This window comes from Xiphophorus couchianus, chromosome 3, assembly GCF_001444195.1.
Source record: "Xiphophorus couchianus chromosome 3, X_couchianus-1.0, whole genome shotgun sequence".
Classification (NCBI taxonomy): domain Eukaryota; kingdom Metazoa; phylum Chordata; class Actinopteri; order Cyprinodontiformes; family Poeciliidae; genus Xiphophorus; species Xiphophorus couchianus.
Window position 1 is genome coordinate 16,827,423 of NC_040230.1, and position 20,387 is coordinate 16,847,809.

Here is a 20,387-nt window from a genome sequence, read left to right on the forward strand (position 1 = left end):
TGTCACACTGATTTTTACTTTAGTATTTATGCTGGAGTGACTAAAATCTATCTTATGCTGTGAGAAAAGAAAGAGCATGATGTGGTGCATCTTTTCAAGTCTAATGTTTGTGTCTTAATGCGACTCCATTTTGTATAATGCAGATATATCGGGATACAGTTGATAGTTTTATGTGAGAACATGGTATGTTATTTTTGCTTTAGTGTTAGTCTGAAAGGTTTCATCCATATTTCAGAATCTGGAGATAAAAGTTAAATTAAAAAACAGAATATACGTGTTCCCATGTGTACAAATCAGTATTAGCTAAATTAATCAGAGTTAGTCAAAGTAAATCACCTGGAAATGAATTGAACTTTTGGAATCCAGACAGAACACATGCATAGGATAGTATGAGATAGAGCAATGTTACTGTTGGATCATTGCTGGAACAATTATATATTACTTGTGTCTGTTGTGAAGCAAAAGCTTTTCTGTAAACCATATTTAGCACTAACAACACTGACATGGCTTGTTCATGCTGGAAGAACTTTCTGGTATGTCTACAAAATCTGTGGCAACCTGTCTTAGCTGGTGATTTTAGCGATTTTTTATGTGCTATTATTAATAAAGTATTTGAAATGATATGGTTCAACAGATAAGGCTGAAGATATTATAAGTAAGAAGGCTTTTTGACTTGTATCTAGATGCTAGAATCATTTTTTTTAAGATTGTAGCATTGTATTTTTAACTTAGTCATTAAAAGCAACATTATGTTGCAGGTCTCCATGTCATTTCTTTTTTTCTCTTTTCTTTAAAAGCAAAAAAAAGTATGTTCACCAAACTTCTGATTATGGTCATTGAATGCACTTACTTTGATCAAATTCCTAATTGACTTTATAAATAATCACACCCACACAGACACACAAACCCGACTAGACAGTTGTAAATAGATCAGAACACTGACTAGAGGATGCATGAAGACAGATACAGATTCATCAGATGAAGAAAAGGGTTGGGCAGACCGCAGAGGCGTATTACAGGCAGCCAAGGGAGATGCATTAGGGCTGCAAATATCAGCTCATTAACACTCTGCTATCCTGCTTGGCACTCCGTGTCTGAGTGCATGCATGAGTATGCCTGCCACAGACATCTTCAGGTTATTACAGTAACGAGCAATTTGGCCTGTGGGTCAACTGTCACTAGCTTCAAAAGAATAGCACAAAACCCTGCTGCTCTGCCAGAGTCTTGTGCTGTCACAGCCTCTAAACTTGCGTGAATAAATGTGTCTGACAGAAAGTATCAGAGGAACGCTTTAGAGGCAGGTGGGGGTGAAACAGTAAATGTGCTTGGAGACGGTTTTGTCGTCACTTCAGTTGGAGTTGTTTCTATTCATTACAGTGCTGAAGGTGGAGATAATTAAAGACTTAATTGAGCTTGATAAACAGTTCTGAATAGTTTATTGAATTGTTCTCAGAAGGCGTAGTGGTAATTAGAAGTTCTGTGAATTGACAAATGTCTCTTGTTTACAGGTTGTGTTTGTCAGACTCTTCTCATATTCTTCCTCATTCCTTTCAGCTCAGTCTTGATTTACAAGATAATGAAAGAAAAATTTTTCTATCCAAAGCGATGTGACGTTATGCTGTTAGTCAAAATGTCACCTGCTAAAGTGCCTGGTTCTGGGACTGAATTTTTTGAACGGTAATGATACACGAACAGGTATGCAACCAGTGCCTATGCATCAGTTAAATGGGTTCAGTATATTCCATTTATTTAACAGCCAACTATTACAACAGCTCCCTGTAAATAGCTTATATTCCAGCAGGCATTTGACTAAAAAGCTTCTAGGTGTCACTGCGTCCTCACCATTTGGAAACTAACAATGAGTCTAACATCCCACCAACAGATTATTGTTAATGTGTCGAAGGAAACATTAACAATGAAAGCATTAATACTACAAAAATAAATGGTTTGGGAGGAGCAAGCTTTTCATGACTGCTTTTGGTTAGACATTCTTGGTGAATTGACATTTAAATTGGTAGCTGTGCATTAAAGTATGTTTACACAGATTCTCTTCTTCTACATCTATGCCAACACTCATAGATGTTGGCAGAGACCAAATCCATACCATTCAGGACTTATGTTCTTGAATTATAATTGAACAAGTGGCAGTTAATTGTGCACCACTGAAGTACGTGAACGTGAACAGGTACATCTTTGCAACACCTAGCATTTCTGCAGCACTTGGATTGGTAATAAAAATGGGCAAACAGAATTATACTTTAAATCTGACATTGTACATGGAGATTGTGAATCTGACGTAACGTGTTCTTGTGATTTGATGCCAGATTTATTGCATTCAACACCTAAATAGCTTTCAAAAACCAGCAACAGGTATGTTTGATTTATAGAAAGGAAATATTTGTATCTAAGTGAAGCCTGTATCATTAATCAGCTGGAGAAAAGGGAAGGCAGCATTTTAGGAAAAGACAAGGATAAAGCTTGAAGCTGAAGTTGACCGACACACTTCGAAGTCCAGCCCAAGGACCTTTTTATCTGGCCCTACTTATATTTAACAACAGTAATTTTGCATCACAATTCTTGCCATATGACATAAAAAGAATAATAAATATTCATAAAAAAAATCTTTGAAGCAATGGTTAATGAGAGTTTCAAACTTCTACTTTTATAACTTCTTGCCGTACCTGGCTGTGCTCCAATGTTAATGCTGGCTTGTGGAACAACAAGAAGTTTTATTCCTGTTCTCTGGAACAACAGAGTGACTAACAAACTGCAAGCCCCTCTTAGGTGTTAATGAGCACTATTAAGGGCATTGGCGACAAGCTTTTACGAAAAAAATATCTAAATAAAGTATACTTATATATTTAACTCTTAGATTGATACCAAATCCACTTCAGGGTCTACAGAGAGACATTGCAACTGCAGTTTATTCTAAGAATAGTTTCTTCAAAAGTTGCAATGTTCATAAAGATCCTACTGTTTTCTTTTCTACCCTCTGTTTTAGGAGTTTTATTCAGTGGAAGTTTCTATATTTGAGCAGAGAGAATTTGTAACCATTGGCTGTGTTCTTCCAAACTCTCGATCTGCATTGATTATGCATGCATGAGTGTTGTTCTGTCCTATTTTTCGCTAGTTCTGCTCTGTTTTGAATTTAACACTGAACCAAGAATGCAATTAAAACCCATGTTTGGGTGCTGTTAACAATTATACCATCTGATCAGTTACATCCCTGAATGTCCAAGCCAGAATATTTAATAAGCCTGGAGAGGCGCAAATTCACATCCTTCTAAAAAAATAGTTGTATTCACCACTTCTCTCTGAATATCTTTTTACTTGTAATGATGCTCTAATGAGATTCTGTGTTTATCTAGAAATATCTTATCATGTAATTGGTGTAAATGTTGTTTTCTATTTGTCCTCCCTGCTCTCTTCATCAAATAAAACTGCTTCGCTCTTCTCAAGTCACATCTAATTTGCGTTAGGGAATGGTTTTAATGATCTTTCCCCATTCTGTGTCTCATCCAAACATCATCAAATTAAGGAGGCAAAATGCTCTCAAAATACAGTGCTGCAGTAACTATCTGTCATGTCAGACCCAAGAGCGAATCCTCAGTTTTTCTAAGGTCGGTCCAGCAATCCATGAAAATACTGTTCAATATTTAATTACAGCCAACAAGAGAGTGTCCAGTGAGATGAGAGAAGCAATTTAACTCAAGAGTAGTTGGCTGGTGGGAGCCATGTTAATTGTTTATTTAGGCTTAATTGATTAAATCATAACAATTTATTCACTCAGTCATGTAGACTGGAAAGGAAAAGGTAACTCAACCCTTTTTTTTCTTACTGATATTGACTCAAAGGAGGAATGTTAAGCACTTTTGTTTTAATATAAAGCCAGGGGTTAAACATTATTATACAAAAAAGGAAAAAAAGCACAAAAATTGGGGATATTTATACCTTCTTTGTTCCAACATCTTCACATACGTTCATCTTCCTTAAAAACTAGCATGGCATAGCAAAGTGTTTTAATGCTTCTAACATTTTACAAAGCTATATTTAGCTGTCCAATCATTGTGGTTTTTTTTTTTTAGCTTGACTGGGATTGTTCTCTAATAACTCCTTTATATTTTATATTCTTTAGAGCTATTTTTAAAAAATCAGAACATCTGATTGGATCTATTGGAATGTTATGCTATGTAGGGGTCAAAGCAAAAAATAAAATGTAGAGATTATCAACTTTTTCAGGAAAGAGGGGAAGTAAGGTTTACATTCCTAAATAAAAACAAAAGGTTGCAATCTAAATTGTGTCAGTTTTGTCAATCAGTGTCAGGTACTCTGTTTACGTAAATCTATTCCTGTGCTCTCCTGAGGTATGTTTATTAAAACACTCATTCACCAGGTTCCTTCTTTAAAAAGAAAAACAACCCTGACAGAACATAATTATTAGCAATATTTTACATACAGGATTCGGGGTGTAAGGCCTATAGTTACATTCTTACTTTTAAAAGTGGTGAGTTGTGGCATTGATGACATAATGTTAGGTAAATATCCTCTCTCTATTCATAATACAGAATGCTTAAGGCAGAATAGGTTGAAGTTGAGCCAGCAAATTCATAGAGCTTACACATCCCCCCTAACCACAAATACACAGGTGTACCACTTATTCAGCTGTGTGTAATGTTTCCCTAAACCTTCCCCAGTGAACAAAAATTGTTAACTGACTTCCCAAAGGTTACATTTAGTTAAATCTGTATTATTTTCATATTCCTGTAAAATGTTCAAATGTTACTTGGAAATTGGTGGAGTCAGAGATCTACAGTCGTATCTGTCAATAAGAGAAATGGTTGACATTACAGTTCAAAAAACAGTTTATTTGTGATAAATTGCAGTGATTTTCAAACCCAACCCACAAAATAACAGCATATCAAAAGTTATGACCTTTGCTTTCTGTTCTATAAGCAATGTTAGAAATACAGTTGAGTAGAGATGTCATGACAGCACAAACAGCATTACTCTGCTGGATTTTTCTTCTTCATTGTGTTGAGAATCATATAAACATGCTTTCCCATTTTATTGATTGATTTCTGAGGGAGATCTCAAAACCCACTTTTGTTCCAATTCTGGTCCTGACTTTTGGAACCAGAGATACAGTGAATTATTCATTAAGATTCAACCAACCTTCTAAACAATGTGTTTACCTGTTTTGAGTTGTTGATTTTTCCATTTTCAATCTTGATTTTGAGTTCTTTTTAGGATTTTATTGAACAATTTCATCAATAAAACTGAGTGTCTGCTGTCAGCACCAATGTAAGATATCTACTTTTTGAAAGAAAGGTAAGATGAGTTTCACAACAGGGATAAAATGCACTAGTTAGATAACTCTATAGTCTTCAAATTGTTAAAGTATAAGTATTCATATCTTAACATAAAATCTTAAAAGGACAAAATGCTATTGAAGAGTGTAGCTAAGATTAAATGACATAATTAGATTTTAAAATCTAATTGGTTAAAAGTAAATGGATCAACCATCAGGAAACTGTAATAAAAGAGGGAAAAGGAGGAAATATATTAAATCTTTTTCAGCAGGTGAGGAACACAGTTCTAGAAACATTGAAAGAGAGGACGCAGCCGAAGCCAAAGCCACAGAAAGTCCTAACAATGCTGAAAGATAAGACATTAGTATCAAGAGAACAGATGATTGCCACAGCATGGTTTTGCCCCCATTGAGCAGGATCCCAGGCAGGATCCTGCTCAATGGGGGATCTGAGCAGTGGAAGAACAAAGATGCCAAATTCAGAACCCGAGAGGGAATCTACAAACAGCTGCAATAAATTTCCATCAAATACTTTGATGGATTTGGTCATATCATCACTCTGCATGCTCAGAGTACAGAGACTGTCTATTTTCAGATAATCAGGATCATTTCAATGATGATGCAGTACTTCAGCCTGGCAACATTTAAACTATTTTTCTAAATGATTCTCTGAAACATTGGTTGTTGCAAAGCATTTGATGTGTGATTCTGAGCCTGGAAGTATCCCTATTATTAAGGCAATTTTATATCAGTATAGGAAGGATGTATGGATATTACAGCTCTCAAGTATTTCTTTTTTAACAACCTTTTAAATCTTTTTTATTTAGCATGCAAATAAATAAAATAACTGCATCTGACCTAAGAGATACTCATATAGAAACTAGAGATATATTTAGTCAACTTTTGGACTGATGCTAATACAAGCTTCCTGGATACTTCAGGAGACATTTGTGGAAATGAAAACCTGCCCTTTAGAGTTCAAACTGATATGTTGCAGGCATTTAGCACATATCCTCTCTAAAAGTTGATTATCAGCGCATTTGTGTTAACATGGTGAAAGAGCCATGTTCAAGATGCCTCTGGTACAGATGAACCTACTCAGATAAGGAGGCGCATTTATCTCCCAAATAAAGCAAAGGTTTCTGGTTCTGATATGAGCTGGGGCTTTGAGATAAAAGAAGATGGTACTTCATGAGATGAATGACTTCAGTTTTGCCTGGAGGTTTCCCCAAGGACCCCTTTGATAGGCAGAACACATAATACTGTGTATCCTTATCACAAGCCTCTTTTTTAAGTCCATGGGGTGGAAAGGGATAGGGATTACACCTCATCTTTACTTGTAAGGGCTTAGTGTACAGTGGTGCTTCACAGTTTGCAAACCTTTAAGGATTTACAGGAATATGTTTGACCTAAAACATCACCAGTTTTTAAAACACCCAAAAGCAGAAAACAAACCCCCAAAGGACAAAAATGTTATTCACTTTATTTTTATTGTTACTTTTATATTTTAATATTTTTATTTGATTATTGACTGTTTCTGCCACAGCTTAATATGACAGTTTAGATTATGTTGAAATCAAGCTATAAAGTTATAATTTGTAAATGTTCCCTAACCTTAGGCAGAAGAGTCTCATTACAGTTCATTTGTGGAAAACGTAAATTAAAACTCAGAATGGTAGAAGGTATGAGCTCCCAGCTTTAGCTAATTTGATCAAATTTAAAAGACTCATATTGAAATTGCCAACACACTACTTTAGTCCAGTAACTTGTGAGACAAACACTACATTGCCAAAGGTCATCCTTCCAAATCATCGAATTAACATGTTCCTACACCTCCCCTGGCCACACATGCATAACATGCACCACCTACATATGCAGACTGCTTCTACAAATATTAGCAAAAGAATGGCTTGCTCTCTGGGAGTGTCAATGAATCCCAGCATGATACCATGTTAGGTTAGGATACCACCTTTAAAATATTTTCAGTCATAAAGTTTCATTGCAAGTAAATATCCCATCATGACCTGTTAGTGGCATTATAACAAAGTGGGAGAAACTTCATGTGACCTTGGAATTACAGTATCTCAGGAAAGAAATTATCTCAGGAACAGTGTGTAGAGAGCTTGATGGATGTGTTACCATTGCCGAGCAACTGCATCCAAGCCATACATCTCCAAGTGCAATGCAAAGTGACAGACAGAGGTGTAAAGCACACTGCCACTGGCCTCTAGAGCAGCAATCTATCTGGGAATCCAGTAGATGTGTCTCTGGGCCAACATCATATTAAAGCCTTTGTAATAAAAATGGTAGGGCAAATAAAGTTCATGTATGTGGAAAGGCAAGTGACCCAATGGTTTTTGCAATACATGATCTCTGTAATGTCACTTATAAAAGGATCTAAACATTTATCAATGCATGCAAACACTGAAGTACGGGGCTTAATCTCCAGCCATAAAAGGCCTTCTTCCTACATGTTTCAGATAAGTCTCCTGAGTTAAGGGCTGAATTACCTTCTCTGTATGTCACCAAAATCTGCAGGGACCACATAATTAACCACTCATTTGATTCAGGTTCGTTAGCACTTAAAACAAGTATGCAGACTCTTACAAACTGGAGTTAGACACCCTTGCCTGATATTTATTTTATAAAATAAGAATGTAAAGACAGCACATCTTGAATATATAGTTAATTTTAATGATGCAACTTATAATTACTCCTCCATGGGCTGCCACCTTATCGTGGTGGAGGGGTTTGAGTGCCCCAATGATCCTAGGAGCTATGCTGTCTGGGGCTTCATGCCCCTGGTAGGGTCACCCAAGGCAGACAGGTCCTAGGTGAGGGACCAGACAAAGTGCAGCCCGAAGACCCCAATGATGAAGGAAAACCTTGGACTTGGTGTTCCCTCGCCCGGACGCGGGTCACCGGGGCCCCACTCTGGAGCCAGGCCTGGAGGGGGGGCACGATGGCGAGCGTCTGGTGGCCGGGCTTTTACCCATGGAGCCCGGCCGGGCTCAGCCCGAAGAGGAAACATGGGCCCCCCCTCCCATGGGCCCACCACCCGTGGGAGGGGCCAAAGGGGTCGGGTGCACTGTGTGATGGGTGGCGGCCAAGGGAGGGGACCCTGGCGGTCCGATCCTCGGTTGCAGAAACTGGCTCTTGGGACGTGGAATGTCACCTCTCTGGTGGGGAAGGAGCCGGAGCTAGTGCGTGAGGTCGAGAGGTTCCGGCTAGAAATAGTCGGTCTCACCTCGACGCATGGCTCTGGTTCTGGAACCAGTCTCCTTGAGAGGGGCTGGACATACTTCCACTCTGGAGTTGCCCAGGGAGAGAGACGTCGGGCAGGAGTGGGCATACTTGTTGCTCCCCATCTCGGCGCCTGTACGTTGGGGTTTACCCCGGTGAACGAGAGGGTAGGATCCCTCCGCCTACGGGTGGGGGGACGGGTTCTGACTGTCGTTTGTGCTTACGGGCCGAACGACAGTTCAGATTACCCACCCTTTTTGGAGTCCTTAGAGGGGGTACTGGAGAGTGCTCCTCCTGGGGACTCCCTTGTTCTGCTGGGGGACTTCAACGCTCACGTGGGCAACGACAGTGAGACCTGGAGGGGCGTGGTTGGGAGGAACGGCCCACCCGACCTGAACTCGAGCGGTGTTCTGTTGCTGGACTTCTGTGCTCGCCATGGATTGTCCATAACGAACACCATGTTCAAGCATAAGGGTGTCCATATGTGCACTTGGCACCAGGACACCCTAGGCCGCAGTTCGATGATCGACTTTGTCATCGTTTCATCGGATCTGCGGCCGTATGTCTTGGACACTCGGGTGAAGAGAGGTGCGGAGCTGTCCACTGACCACTACCTGGTGGTGAGTTGGCTCCGGTGGCGGGGGCGAAAGCCGGTCAGACCTGGCAGGCCCAAACGTGTTGTGAGGGTCTGCTGGGAACGTCTGGCGGAATCCCCTGTGAGACGGAGCTTTAACTCCCATCTCCGGCAAAACTTCGAACACGTCCCGGGGGAGGTGGGGGACATGGAGTCTGAGTGGACCGTGTTCCGTGCCTCCATTGTCGAGGCGGCCGATCGGAGCTGTGGCCGCAAGGTTGTCGGTGCCTGTCGCGGCGGCAACCCTCGAACCCGTTGGTGGACACCTTCGGTGAGGGATGCCGTCAGGCTGAAGAAGGAGTCCTATCGAGCCTTTTTGGCCTGTGGGACTCCGGAAGCAGCTGATGGGTACCGGCGGGCGAAGCGGCATGCGGCTCGGGCGGTTGCTGAGGCAAAAACTCGGGTGTGGGAGGAGTTTGGAGAGGCCATGGAGAAAGACTTCCGCACGGCTTCGAGGCGATTCTGGTCCACCATCCGGCGTCTCAGGGGGGGGGAAGCGGTGCAGCACCAACACTGTTTATAGTGGGGATGGTGTGCTGCTGACCTCTACTCGGGACGTTGTGGGCCGGTGGGCAGAGTACTTCGAAGACCTCCTCAATCCCACCAACATGCCTTCCACTGAGGAAGCGGAGCCTGGGGACTCTGGGTTGGGCTCTCCAATCTCTGGGGGCGAGGTCGCCGAGGTGGTTAAAAAGCTCCTCGGTGCAAGGCCCCGGGGGTGGATGAGATCCGCCCGGAGTTCCTTAAGGCTCTGGATGTTGTAGGGTTGTGTTGGTTGACGCGACTCTGCAATATCGCATGGACATCGGGGGCAGTTCCCCTGGATTGGCAGACTGGGGTGGTGGTCCCCCTGTTCAAAAAGGGGGACCGGAGGGTGTGCTCCAATTATAGAGGGGTCACACTCTTAAGCCTCCCTGGCAAGGTCTATTCAGGGGTCCTGGAGAGGAGGGTCCGTCGGATAGTCGAACCTCGGATTCAGGAAGAGCAGTGTGGTTTTCGTCCTGGTCGTGGAACACTGGACCAGCTCTACACCCTCAGCAGGGTCCTGGAGGGTGCATGGGAGTTCGCCCAACCAGTCTACATGTGTTTTGTGGACTTGGAGAAGGCGTTCGACCGTGTCCCTCGGGGAGCCCTGTGGGGGGTTCTCCGGGAGTATGGGGTACCGGGCCCTTTGATACGGGCTGTCAGGTCCCTGTATGACCGGTGTCAGAGTCTGGTCCGCATTGCCGGCAGTAAGTCGGGCTCGTTTCCGGTGAGAGTTGGACTCCGCCAGGGCTGCCCTTTGTCACCGATTCTGTTCATCACTTTCATGGACAGAATTTCTAGGCGCAGCCAAGGTGTTGAGGGGATCCGATTTGGTGGCCTCAGGATCTCATCTCTGCTTTTCGCAGACGATGTGGTCCTTTTGGCTTCATCAGATCGTGATCTGCAGCTCTCGCTGGATCGGTTCGCAGCCGAGTGTGAAGCGGCCGGGATGGGGATCAGTGCCTCCAAATCCGAGGCCATGGTCTTGAGCCGGAAAAGGGTAGAGTGCCTTCTCCGGGTCAGGGGGGGTGTCCTGCCCCAAGTGGAGGAGTTTAAGTATCTCGGGATCTTGTTCACGAATGGGGGAAGAAGGGAGCGGGAGATCGACAGGCGGATTGGCGCAGCGTCTGCTGTCAAGCGGGCGCTGTACCGGTCCGTCGTGGTGAAGAGAGAGCTGAGCCAAAAAGCGAAGCTCTCGATTTACCGGTCGATCTACGTTCCCACCCTCATCTATGGTCATGAGCTTTGGGTCATGACCGAAAGAACGAGATCGCGGATACAAGCGGCCGAAATGGGTTTTCTCCGTAGGGTGGTTGGGCTCTCCCTTAGAGATAGGGTGAGAAGCTCAGTCATCCGGGAGGGACTCAGAGTAGAGCCGCTGCTCCTTCACATCGAGAGGAGCCAGTTGAGGTGGCTTGGGCATCTGGTCAGGATGCCTCCTGGACGCCTCCCTGGTGAGGTGTTCCGGGCACGTCCCACCGGGAGGAGGCCCCGGGGAAGACCCAGGACACGCTGGAGGGATTATGTCTCTCGGCTGGCCTGGGAACGCCTCGGGATTCCCCCGGAGGAGCTGGAAGAAGTGGCTGGGGAGAGGGAAGTCTGGGCCTCCCTTCTGAAGCTGCTACCCCCGCGACCCGACCTCGGATAAGCGGAAGAAGATGGATGGATGGATGGATGGATGGAACTTATAATTATTGTAGGTAATAATCACAAATGTTAAAAGAACCTCCCCTGACAACACCGGCATCAAATAAGCAACTGTACTGAGGTGCTAATACTAAGTTGAACAAAATCAGGCACAATAAGTGAAAAATTGTCCTTAGCATGTTTTAAATACTGTCAAAACCTTAGCTAATGACCAACTATGATGTTTTTGTACTTTTCACTGCTGCTGAATTATCTTCATAACCTCTCTAACATCACAATTAACTTCTCATTTTTACTAAAAATCTTTTACTTAGTTTCTGTGGTGGTGGTTCTATATCCTGAACCACCACCACATCCCATGTTATTGAAAGATTACTAATCCTGAAAAATTAAATAAAATTATACTTAATTTAGTCTAAATTAAGTTAAATAGTGCTAATGCAGTTGCAGTTAGGAAAATTCCCAGAAATACATCAGCGTATTTTTGTCTCTGTGTGTCATTAGTGTCCTGCCAACACTTGCGATGACTGACTGATTATCTCAGTAAAACAAGCAGGAGCCGTTCTTTTACACATCACCTGAAAATATTAAATGACATGCATCTTTTCAGATACTTTGGTTAGGGTCAGTGATGACTCTTATTCATGTCAGTTTCAGAAATTAAAGTGTCATTTCCTCGACAGACTCCAGATAAGAAAAAAAAAACAAGTAATATTGAAGCAGATTAACATTCAGAAGCCTGCAAAAATAATCAGAAAACATGACACATTCAATGTCCATTCAAGCCTGCAAATATATCAATGTAGCTTAGATGAGAATAGATTTACACTAGTGAGGAAAATTGAGGTCAAGATTAATTTGGCTCTGGCATTTCAGGTTGACAGACTGTGTATTATTGGACAAGCTTCAGTGTGTGTTAGGATGCTCCTACTGCTGATGTAGTTCTATAAATGGGTTTAAGCGCATCAGCGTGCGGGGTAAGGGTTAGAAATCACAAGACGTTTGCGTCTTCAGAGCCAATTAAAGTTTTCATGTTTGATTCCAGTGTACACGAGAAAAATGGTTTTCCAGGGTGCCGCTGACACAAACAAATTACTCTTGAGTGCACACATACATATACACCCCTTTCCGTTTTGATGCCTTCGTACCTTTTCTTTTTTTTTTTTTCACGTGTGTACACTCCTCTCTATATTTCATTGTTAAAAGTAATTATCCTGACAGAATGCAGGGAAGTGAGAGGACGGTGTTAAAGTATATCCCGAGGAAAGGCCAGACCAAAAATACATCACATTCACATACTTCTAGAAAGTACACATGGAACCATGTGCATCTACACAAACACATGCATTATTTCTACCTCATCACTGCAGTCTGTCTCCTGTGAAGGCTGCTCTCTGTGATTGGATCATTTTCTGGAAGTGACTTAAGCTTGCAGGTCAGATCAATATCATGGCACACACATACACACTTCAAGAGACAAAGGATCGATATATGTCAGTTCCACCAGGGTTGATTTCAGTCTGAAAGAGTCCTGTCAGTCCACCCCTACTTTTCACCCATTATGTCTATAAGAAACTGACCGACAGCCTGATCCTTGGTAGGATCAAGCTGTCTTTCCCATGATGTGTGCGTATTCGGTTAAAAAGAAATGGATAAACGTGTGGAGGCGTTCTTGTTTGTGGCAGAAAAGGATTTTGTACTTAAGCTTTGTAGCTTTGCAGAATGCAATACCTGAGAATTTAAGGTTTTAGAGTATATTGAACAGAATTGGTGTATTCTGTTCAATTTAATTCAGTTTATTTATACAGCACCAATTCATAACACATCATCTCAAGGCATTTTATTACAAAAGTAATTTGGCTCAATCATATACATTTCAATTAATCCTACTTATCAAACAGTGTTTAAGTTCAGTTCATTATTCAAATTAGCTTAAAACATTTTCTGTCTAAGGAAACCCAGCAGTAGACGGTAGCCAATCGCTTGCATTATGTCATTAACTCTGTAGCAATTCCTCCTACCATGCATGTATGTAGCGACAGTGGAGAGGAAAACCTCCCTGTTAAAAGCAAGAAACCTCCACAAGGACCTGGCTCTGTACAAGCAGCCATCTGCCATGATTGAGGGTTTAAGAGGACAAAGCAGAATACTCAAAAAGGCAACAGATTGACAGACATAGTAGTTAATTCTATGTTAATGAAAGGTAAAAAGTTTATAACAGAGTGAGAATATTTAGTTGCTGGCAGCGTTATTTCAGTCGATATACTCCAACAGGAAAGGACCGCAGCCAAAACCGAATGCCAAACCAGTGTAGCTTACATATAAAGAAAAAAAACTAAGAGAAAAAGTAAAGTTTAGCATGTGAATTAACAGCAAATAATACAAATTGAAGAGTAGAAGAAGGCAGTAGAAGAGTGAAGAAAAGTGATAATTTGATCTGCTAGCAGCCTAAGCTTATAGCAGCATAGCTAGAGAGGTAGCTCAGGATAATCTAACCCCATAGCACAATCCGTGAGCCACACAGAGCACCGTCTTTCTGGACTGCAGCCACTTCCCTGACAGATTGCATAGATAGAACCATTAAGGTCGCTAAGTCTTGCAGGAATCTCTATGTAATTTAAACATTTTAAAGAACCCACCTTAGGTAAAGGTTTTCCGTAGTATTGATATTTCCAAATCTGTTATGATTTATGGCAAATGAAAGTAAAATAAATAAAAAACCACTAAATAAAGCCACTTTCTGTCTTCTAGCAAGTTCAGAGAACTTTATCTACTCTATTTGCACAAAATACATAGCGAATATCTGTCCCGTGTTTTGTCTGCAAGACAAAAAATATCTCCAGTTATTCTAGAAATTGATGCTCAGCATATTTTTCATTCTGCAGCTACAAATTGTCAACTCACTGCAGGCTGCCATTACTGACTCTGCCTTAGCTTGAAACTTTAGTAACTTGTCAAATTTAAAAAATATATTTCCATTTATGTCTTTGAAACATCTGATTATATGCATTTTAAGTGCAACCATTTTTTGACTACATACACTTCCAGAGTATTATCAGTCAAAACATGAACAGTCGCAAAAAACAACGGAGTCTGGATTTGCAGGTAGATTGGTGGCCTCAGTCCGATATCCAATCCAAAAATGACCTCAGTATTGAGTTTAAGACCGATACTCAATTGGATCAGCACCATCTATGAATGCAACATCAGCTGTTTTAATTCATCCCCTTCAGGCGTCTGATCAGGTTGAGAAAGAGATTCACAGACTACACAGGACTATATCGTAAACACGAGTTGTTTGAACACTCATACATGCTTCTCTACAAATACACAAACCCATCTTTCTCAGACATTTTATTCTACAAGGTAACAAGGCTTGCTTCACGTGTACAAAATATTTTTGATACATAACTGTGCCCAGTTTCTGGAGTCTGAACTGGTGTTTACCGAAGTCAATTGGTGCCAAAAGAATCTCTCACTGAATGACCCAAGACTTCACAAACAGAAAAGAAGAGCACCAGGAAGTAAGAAACATGGAAATAGAGCAAATAAAAGGGAGAAGAGAAGTAAAGAAAAAATTAATTGACTGAAAGGAGGAGCATAAAAAAAGACTGGGGAATGTGAGGAGGAAGAGAATGGACAGAGGGAAGGAAAAAGGGCAGTATGAGAGAAAGAAGTGACAACCTCAAATTAAATTCCCATCATGTCAGTGTAGAACAGAATTCAATAGTGTTTATTGGCAGCTCCTAGCCTCAGGGAAATTACATTCTGAAGCAGAGCATGGCATGAATGCACACACACCTCAACACATGCATACACACACAGACGCAGCAGTACACAAACAAGTGCACACACCTATTGTACACAGACAGCACTGTGCAAGGTTCTGGGTCCAAGAAGGCCTACTGGCTGATGCGAGCATGCAGACAGGCAATTTATCCCCTTGGGTCCATATGCCATTTACACAGCACATGTGTGACTGTGTGTATGTCTCCGTCCTTGTGCTATTCTGCCTACACGTTTGTGTGCATTGAAACTTTTTTTCTACATATCCAAGATTTTCCCGATGTACAGAAGTCTAAATTGTACTATTCAGATGGCTATGCTTCCTGTCTATCCAATGTTATTTCCTCCACAGTCGGACTCTCCGTATTTGCCATCACGGTACATACGGAGGTTTAATATTATTGTGGCTGTGTTAAATGTCTACCCCCAGGCTCAAGCTGCCATAAGCATGGGGATTCAGAGTCTTTGTTCAGCCTCCAGCAGTGCCAGTAAAGGCAACTCTCTTTAATAGGATGTCGTTTAACAGTTTTATGCAGAGCTCATGTAGAGGCTATTATTGCTGATGTCTCTGGGATGCAGATTCGCTGTAAATGGATAACAGTCTGCCATTCGCTCCACTTCTCACTCTCTATGCCCCTCTAACCCCTTATGCTCTCATTTTGAATGTTTCTATCTTTCTCCCTCCAGGAGTGCACGGAGAGGGCTTTGGGTTGCTCGGTCGAGGATCTGAAATCACTTTTCTACTGCGAACTGTGTGACAAGCAGTACCTGAGACATCAGGAGTTTGACAACCACATCAACTCCTACGACCACGCGCACAAGCAGGTACAGAAAGATGCACCTGGCACACTTGCACTCGATCTGGCAATATATAGACAAACAAATAGGCGTCATTTTTTATTTCCTAGAGTAGAATTTGGATGTGTTACTATAGCATTTTTACGTGCTGATGGAAAGCTGTGCTATTATTACTATGACAGTCTGCCCAATTGGTTGTTTCCCAGCAGAAAGAGTGTGACAACTGTAGCGCTTCTTTCTCTCTCATCTACTATACAAAGTGTTGCGGAATTTATTCTTAGGATTTATATTTTTTGTATTAATCAAGTAAAAGATTTGCTTTGCTTTGATGAAAGAACTCAAAAATAATTAAGTGTAAAGTAGTTGAGATGCATAATAAAACATAACAGACTTAACAATATTGCCATATTGGAAATATTTTATAATTGTACTTTATTAAAATATTTTTGACAACTGAAATCTTCAAACCCTAAATAGGGAAAAAAAACATTAAGCTATTGCTTTATATAAACATTAATCCCTCTTAGGTCTAAAGCACATCACACTGCAATCTTTAGTTTCCATCCCTGCATCTCTTAATTGTTTATAGGTACATTTAGGGCGTCCGTTCTATAGCTGCTTACAAGAAAGGGCAACTCCAACTTTAGCACATTTTTTGCATATATCCCAGTCTTATTTTATGAGCTGGCCCTTTAACTGAGATCCAGCTCTTCACCATCTTTCATAATCACTCTGCTGGTTTGTCCTATTTCCTGCAGAACACAAAGAGAAAACTTTAGTCTTCTCTTGTGATGAACTTGAGCTGAAAAGAAGAGCTCCAAAGAGTAAACTGTTAAAGTTGAATGAAAAATAGTTCAAACAATTGATAAATAAACTGTTACCAAAACAACTGGAATACAAAAACATAATAATATGTAAAGTTATTAAGCCACAAGTCTATTATACAAGAATATTCCCTTCTTCCCCTCAAGCCTAAATTTTAAAACAACTAATTTCTATGCATCTAGTACACAAGAATGCATATTATTTATTCTTCCATCACTTTATGCTTTCTTGAAAAAAACAAATAAGCATCATTAATAATCATGGCTAAAGCACAGCTTTGCTATTCTGATTTGGACAAGTTGAAGCCATTGGACCACTAGAAAAAGGTTTTCTCCTCCTTCTACATCCACTTCACCTCCAGTTTGGACTAACAAGCTGAAGGTTCTGCTGATAGCCCATTCTCCTAAAGCTATCTCTTGTCATGCCAAGACATATACTTGCACGCTAAAACGCTCAGACATGCATTTACCCTTGTACACTTGTCCGCAAACACAAGGCGATCTCTCAACCAAGCCAAAGCGCTTCCCACTTCTGAACGCCCACACTGTGCATCATGAAATAAACATTGAGTAGGGGCCTTTCCTCTTCTGTCATTGTTCTTTGGAAATGAATTGAGGCAACTGCAGGCCAATGTTAATGCTTTGTTTTAGCCGACGGCAGGCACATGAAACGAGCTGCATGCGGCACTGAGCTGACAGCAGCTAGGGGTGCTGTGTGAACACACACATGGACACCCCCCACCTCCACACACACATGCAGAAAAAAAGAGGATGCATGTACTCTCTGCCTGCAGAGCAAACAGATGAAATTCTAGTTGAAGACAGTTTCCCTGCAGGAGTATTGGCTTTGGTGAATGGAAGCTGATTGCGTTTGCTTTGTCTCCTTTTTCTAGTCATCGATTCCAGGGTAAATATATCTGAATCCAGGGCCCTATCAGCCTTTAATGCTGATTATATGCATTGATCTTTTATACATTGCATTTATTTTTCGGGGGGAGAAAAAAGAAATCAGCCTATTAGCATGTCTCCTCTAATGCCTTCCAAAACTGTCACCCCTTATGTTCTCCAAGTGGATTAGAACCAACTTTGAGTCATCCATAGTTGAGTATTTCTTAAACGTGTTGACACCACAAAACAAATACAAATTAACATAAAAAATAAAACATTAGTACAAATCTAAAATTCTGGACCAGGGGAAGTGTTTGAAATGAATTTGTCAAATTTGGGTATTCATGATGCAAACAAATTAAGAGTCAAAAACCAGTAATGTATGTGCCTAAATGCTTCCACCGTGTAACTTTTGCCCAATCCTTTGAGTTCTATCACTGTGCATATTAAATTATTTCAGAAGTCAGAAAGGTGACATACCTCAGCCAGATGGCTAAAAGCAATAATGAGACATTTTTATTATTAGAGAGCAAAGAGTTTTGAAGTTAACCTTTAGTTATTGCAACTACAAAACTAACATTCTTGTCCACTTTAACAGGTAAGGAGTGAACAAAAAAAAAACATTAAATATGCTAGATGTTGGAGCTCCACCTCCACAAAAACACCTAAAGGTTCCCCATCAGTCGTTGCTTTAATGAACAAAAGGTTGTGTAATGTATGATTATGCAAAGACTTTAACAAAAAAGTACTCATTTGTCCTCACCACTTTCTGTAAATCTTGTGCATTTTTTTAGTTGAGGAAAATTCCAGAAGGGCATTGCAAAAAAAACTGCTTAACAAAAAAAAAGAAAAATAGAAATGTAGGCTTTATCCTCAGATGTTGCATTGAATAAAAGTTGTGACTAATTGTAATAATGTTGTTTTTCATATCTATACGCTTTTTTTATTAAAACAGGGGATGTTGGTTTTAAAATTGTCCATCAGCTGTAGGTTTTGTTTAGTTATTGCTTTAACCACCTTAAAGCAATAACTTTCTCTTCTTTGTCTATTTTAGTAAGTTCCCAATAGATTTCATTGGATTCTACTTATTACTAAAGGACTCTGTGCTTGCAAAGTACTAGTTTACATGCATTGTTTTTATAAGAGAAGAGCATTAGGTATTTGTCCTCATATATTTGTTCTCTCATAGACTGGTCTGTTTAAATTACTGATTGCTACAAACAGTGCAGAAACTTCGATCTTTTCTTTCTCCTTTCTTGCTTCTTTTTTTTTTTTTTTAAACCAACCACAGTCGTTCATCATATACGCCTCTTTAAATCAGCATGATTAATAATAGCCAAAGAATAAGCTTGGCATCATAACCCCTCGCAGCCACACAAATGACGAACATCCGCACCGCTCAGGCATCCACATGTATCAGAGATCTAAAACCCGCAGTCCTAGTGGCATATACACAGAGCTATCGTCAGTGAGCGCAGAGTGGGAGGTTAAGCATCACTCGATAATGTAAAAAGACACCAGCTTGTGTAAGACTCAGCTGAGATTAACCTGACAACTGTCAGCTCCTGCATTAGATCCAGCTTGCAAAAATGAGTGAGTATATAAATAAATCTGATGAGTGAGGAGCTAATCTGATGAGTGCATGTGTACGATACATATTGTATGGGCAGATAATAAGTGTGACACAATCTAAAAGTACATCTGGCGTAATCCTTTTGAAAATTACACCTCAACATTCAATTCACAAATACATAAGATAAACAAACCCTGAGTTCACAGAGAAGAAAAAATAAAATATACTGGAAAGCAAGAGAAAAAGCAGTGCACAAGGTTGCATCTATTCCCAAACTCCTGAGTCGCATCCCTACCCTTCAAACGTACATGGAGACAAAAAGTCTGTGCACACACACACACCTGCCAAGCATGGATAAAAGAAGGATTAAAGCATGTCAGAAAAGGAAACCGGAGTGAGGGGCATGAATCATTGTTTCCCTGGAAGAACCAGTGCACCCATTGCTACAGCTTCACATAAATACCCTCGCATAAATACACAATCTTGTAACACACAATATCACCCACATAGATATGACCAAGTGAATTAACCTGCCACATTAAAAAAAAAAAAAAAACACTTAATTTTTCCCCCCACCTCTTGCATTTGTTTTGATCTGTTTGACATTACCAAACAAGCAGAGATGATGCCTCATCTCACTCCCACATACAGATGTTTGTCAAAGCCCTTTTGGCAATACATTGTAAGTCACTTGTTCCCCTTTAGCACTTTTATTCAATGTGCAGGAATAATGAAGGAGTCTATTTTAAGCCCTTCAAAATCCATAAAAACCCTCAAAACCTGACAGCACAACATTTTAAGCAAGCATGTTTTTTTTTTCTCCTCTAAGAGCCCTGAACAAATTATGTCTTCCTCTCCAAAAACAGTTTTGATTCCCCGATATGTCTTTAAAATGCATTATAGAGCATAGTGACCTTTTAGAGTTTTACTGCCTGTTGTAGGCTGTCCGCATGTGAAGATAAACCATTTACAAAGCTGGAGATTCTTTTTTTAGGTAAGCTAATCATATAATGAGAATATTGTTCTCTCCTCAGGGGAAAAATGAAAGGAAGGAACTCTTTTTTTATATAATTTCTCATATTATAACCACAAACTTCAATGTATTTTGTTGAAATTCAATTTTGAAGACTATCACAAAGAGTTCTAATCATGAAGCAGAAA

At 40.7% G+C, this 20,387-nt stretch overlaps 1 protein-coding gene across 2 annotated transcripts in view; it reads left to right on the plus strand.

Moving 5' to 3' along the window:
• Positions 1–20,387, plus strand: part of znf804b (zinc finger protein 804B) — a 55,932-nt gene that overhangs the window by 26,875 nt on the left and 8,670 nt on the right. For both annotated transcript variants that reach the window (XM_028013566.1, XM_028013565.1), the window contains one exon: positions 15,831–15,968. In XM_028013566.1, coding sequence (XP_027869367.1) covers positions 15,831–15,968 — 138 coding nt within the window. The remainder of the gene's footprint in view (positions 1–15,830; positions 15,969–20,387) is intronic.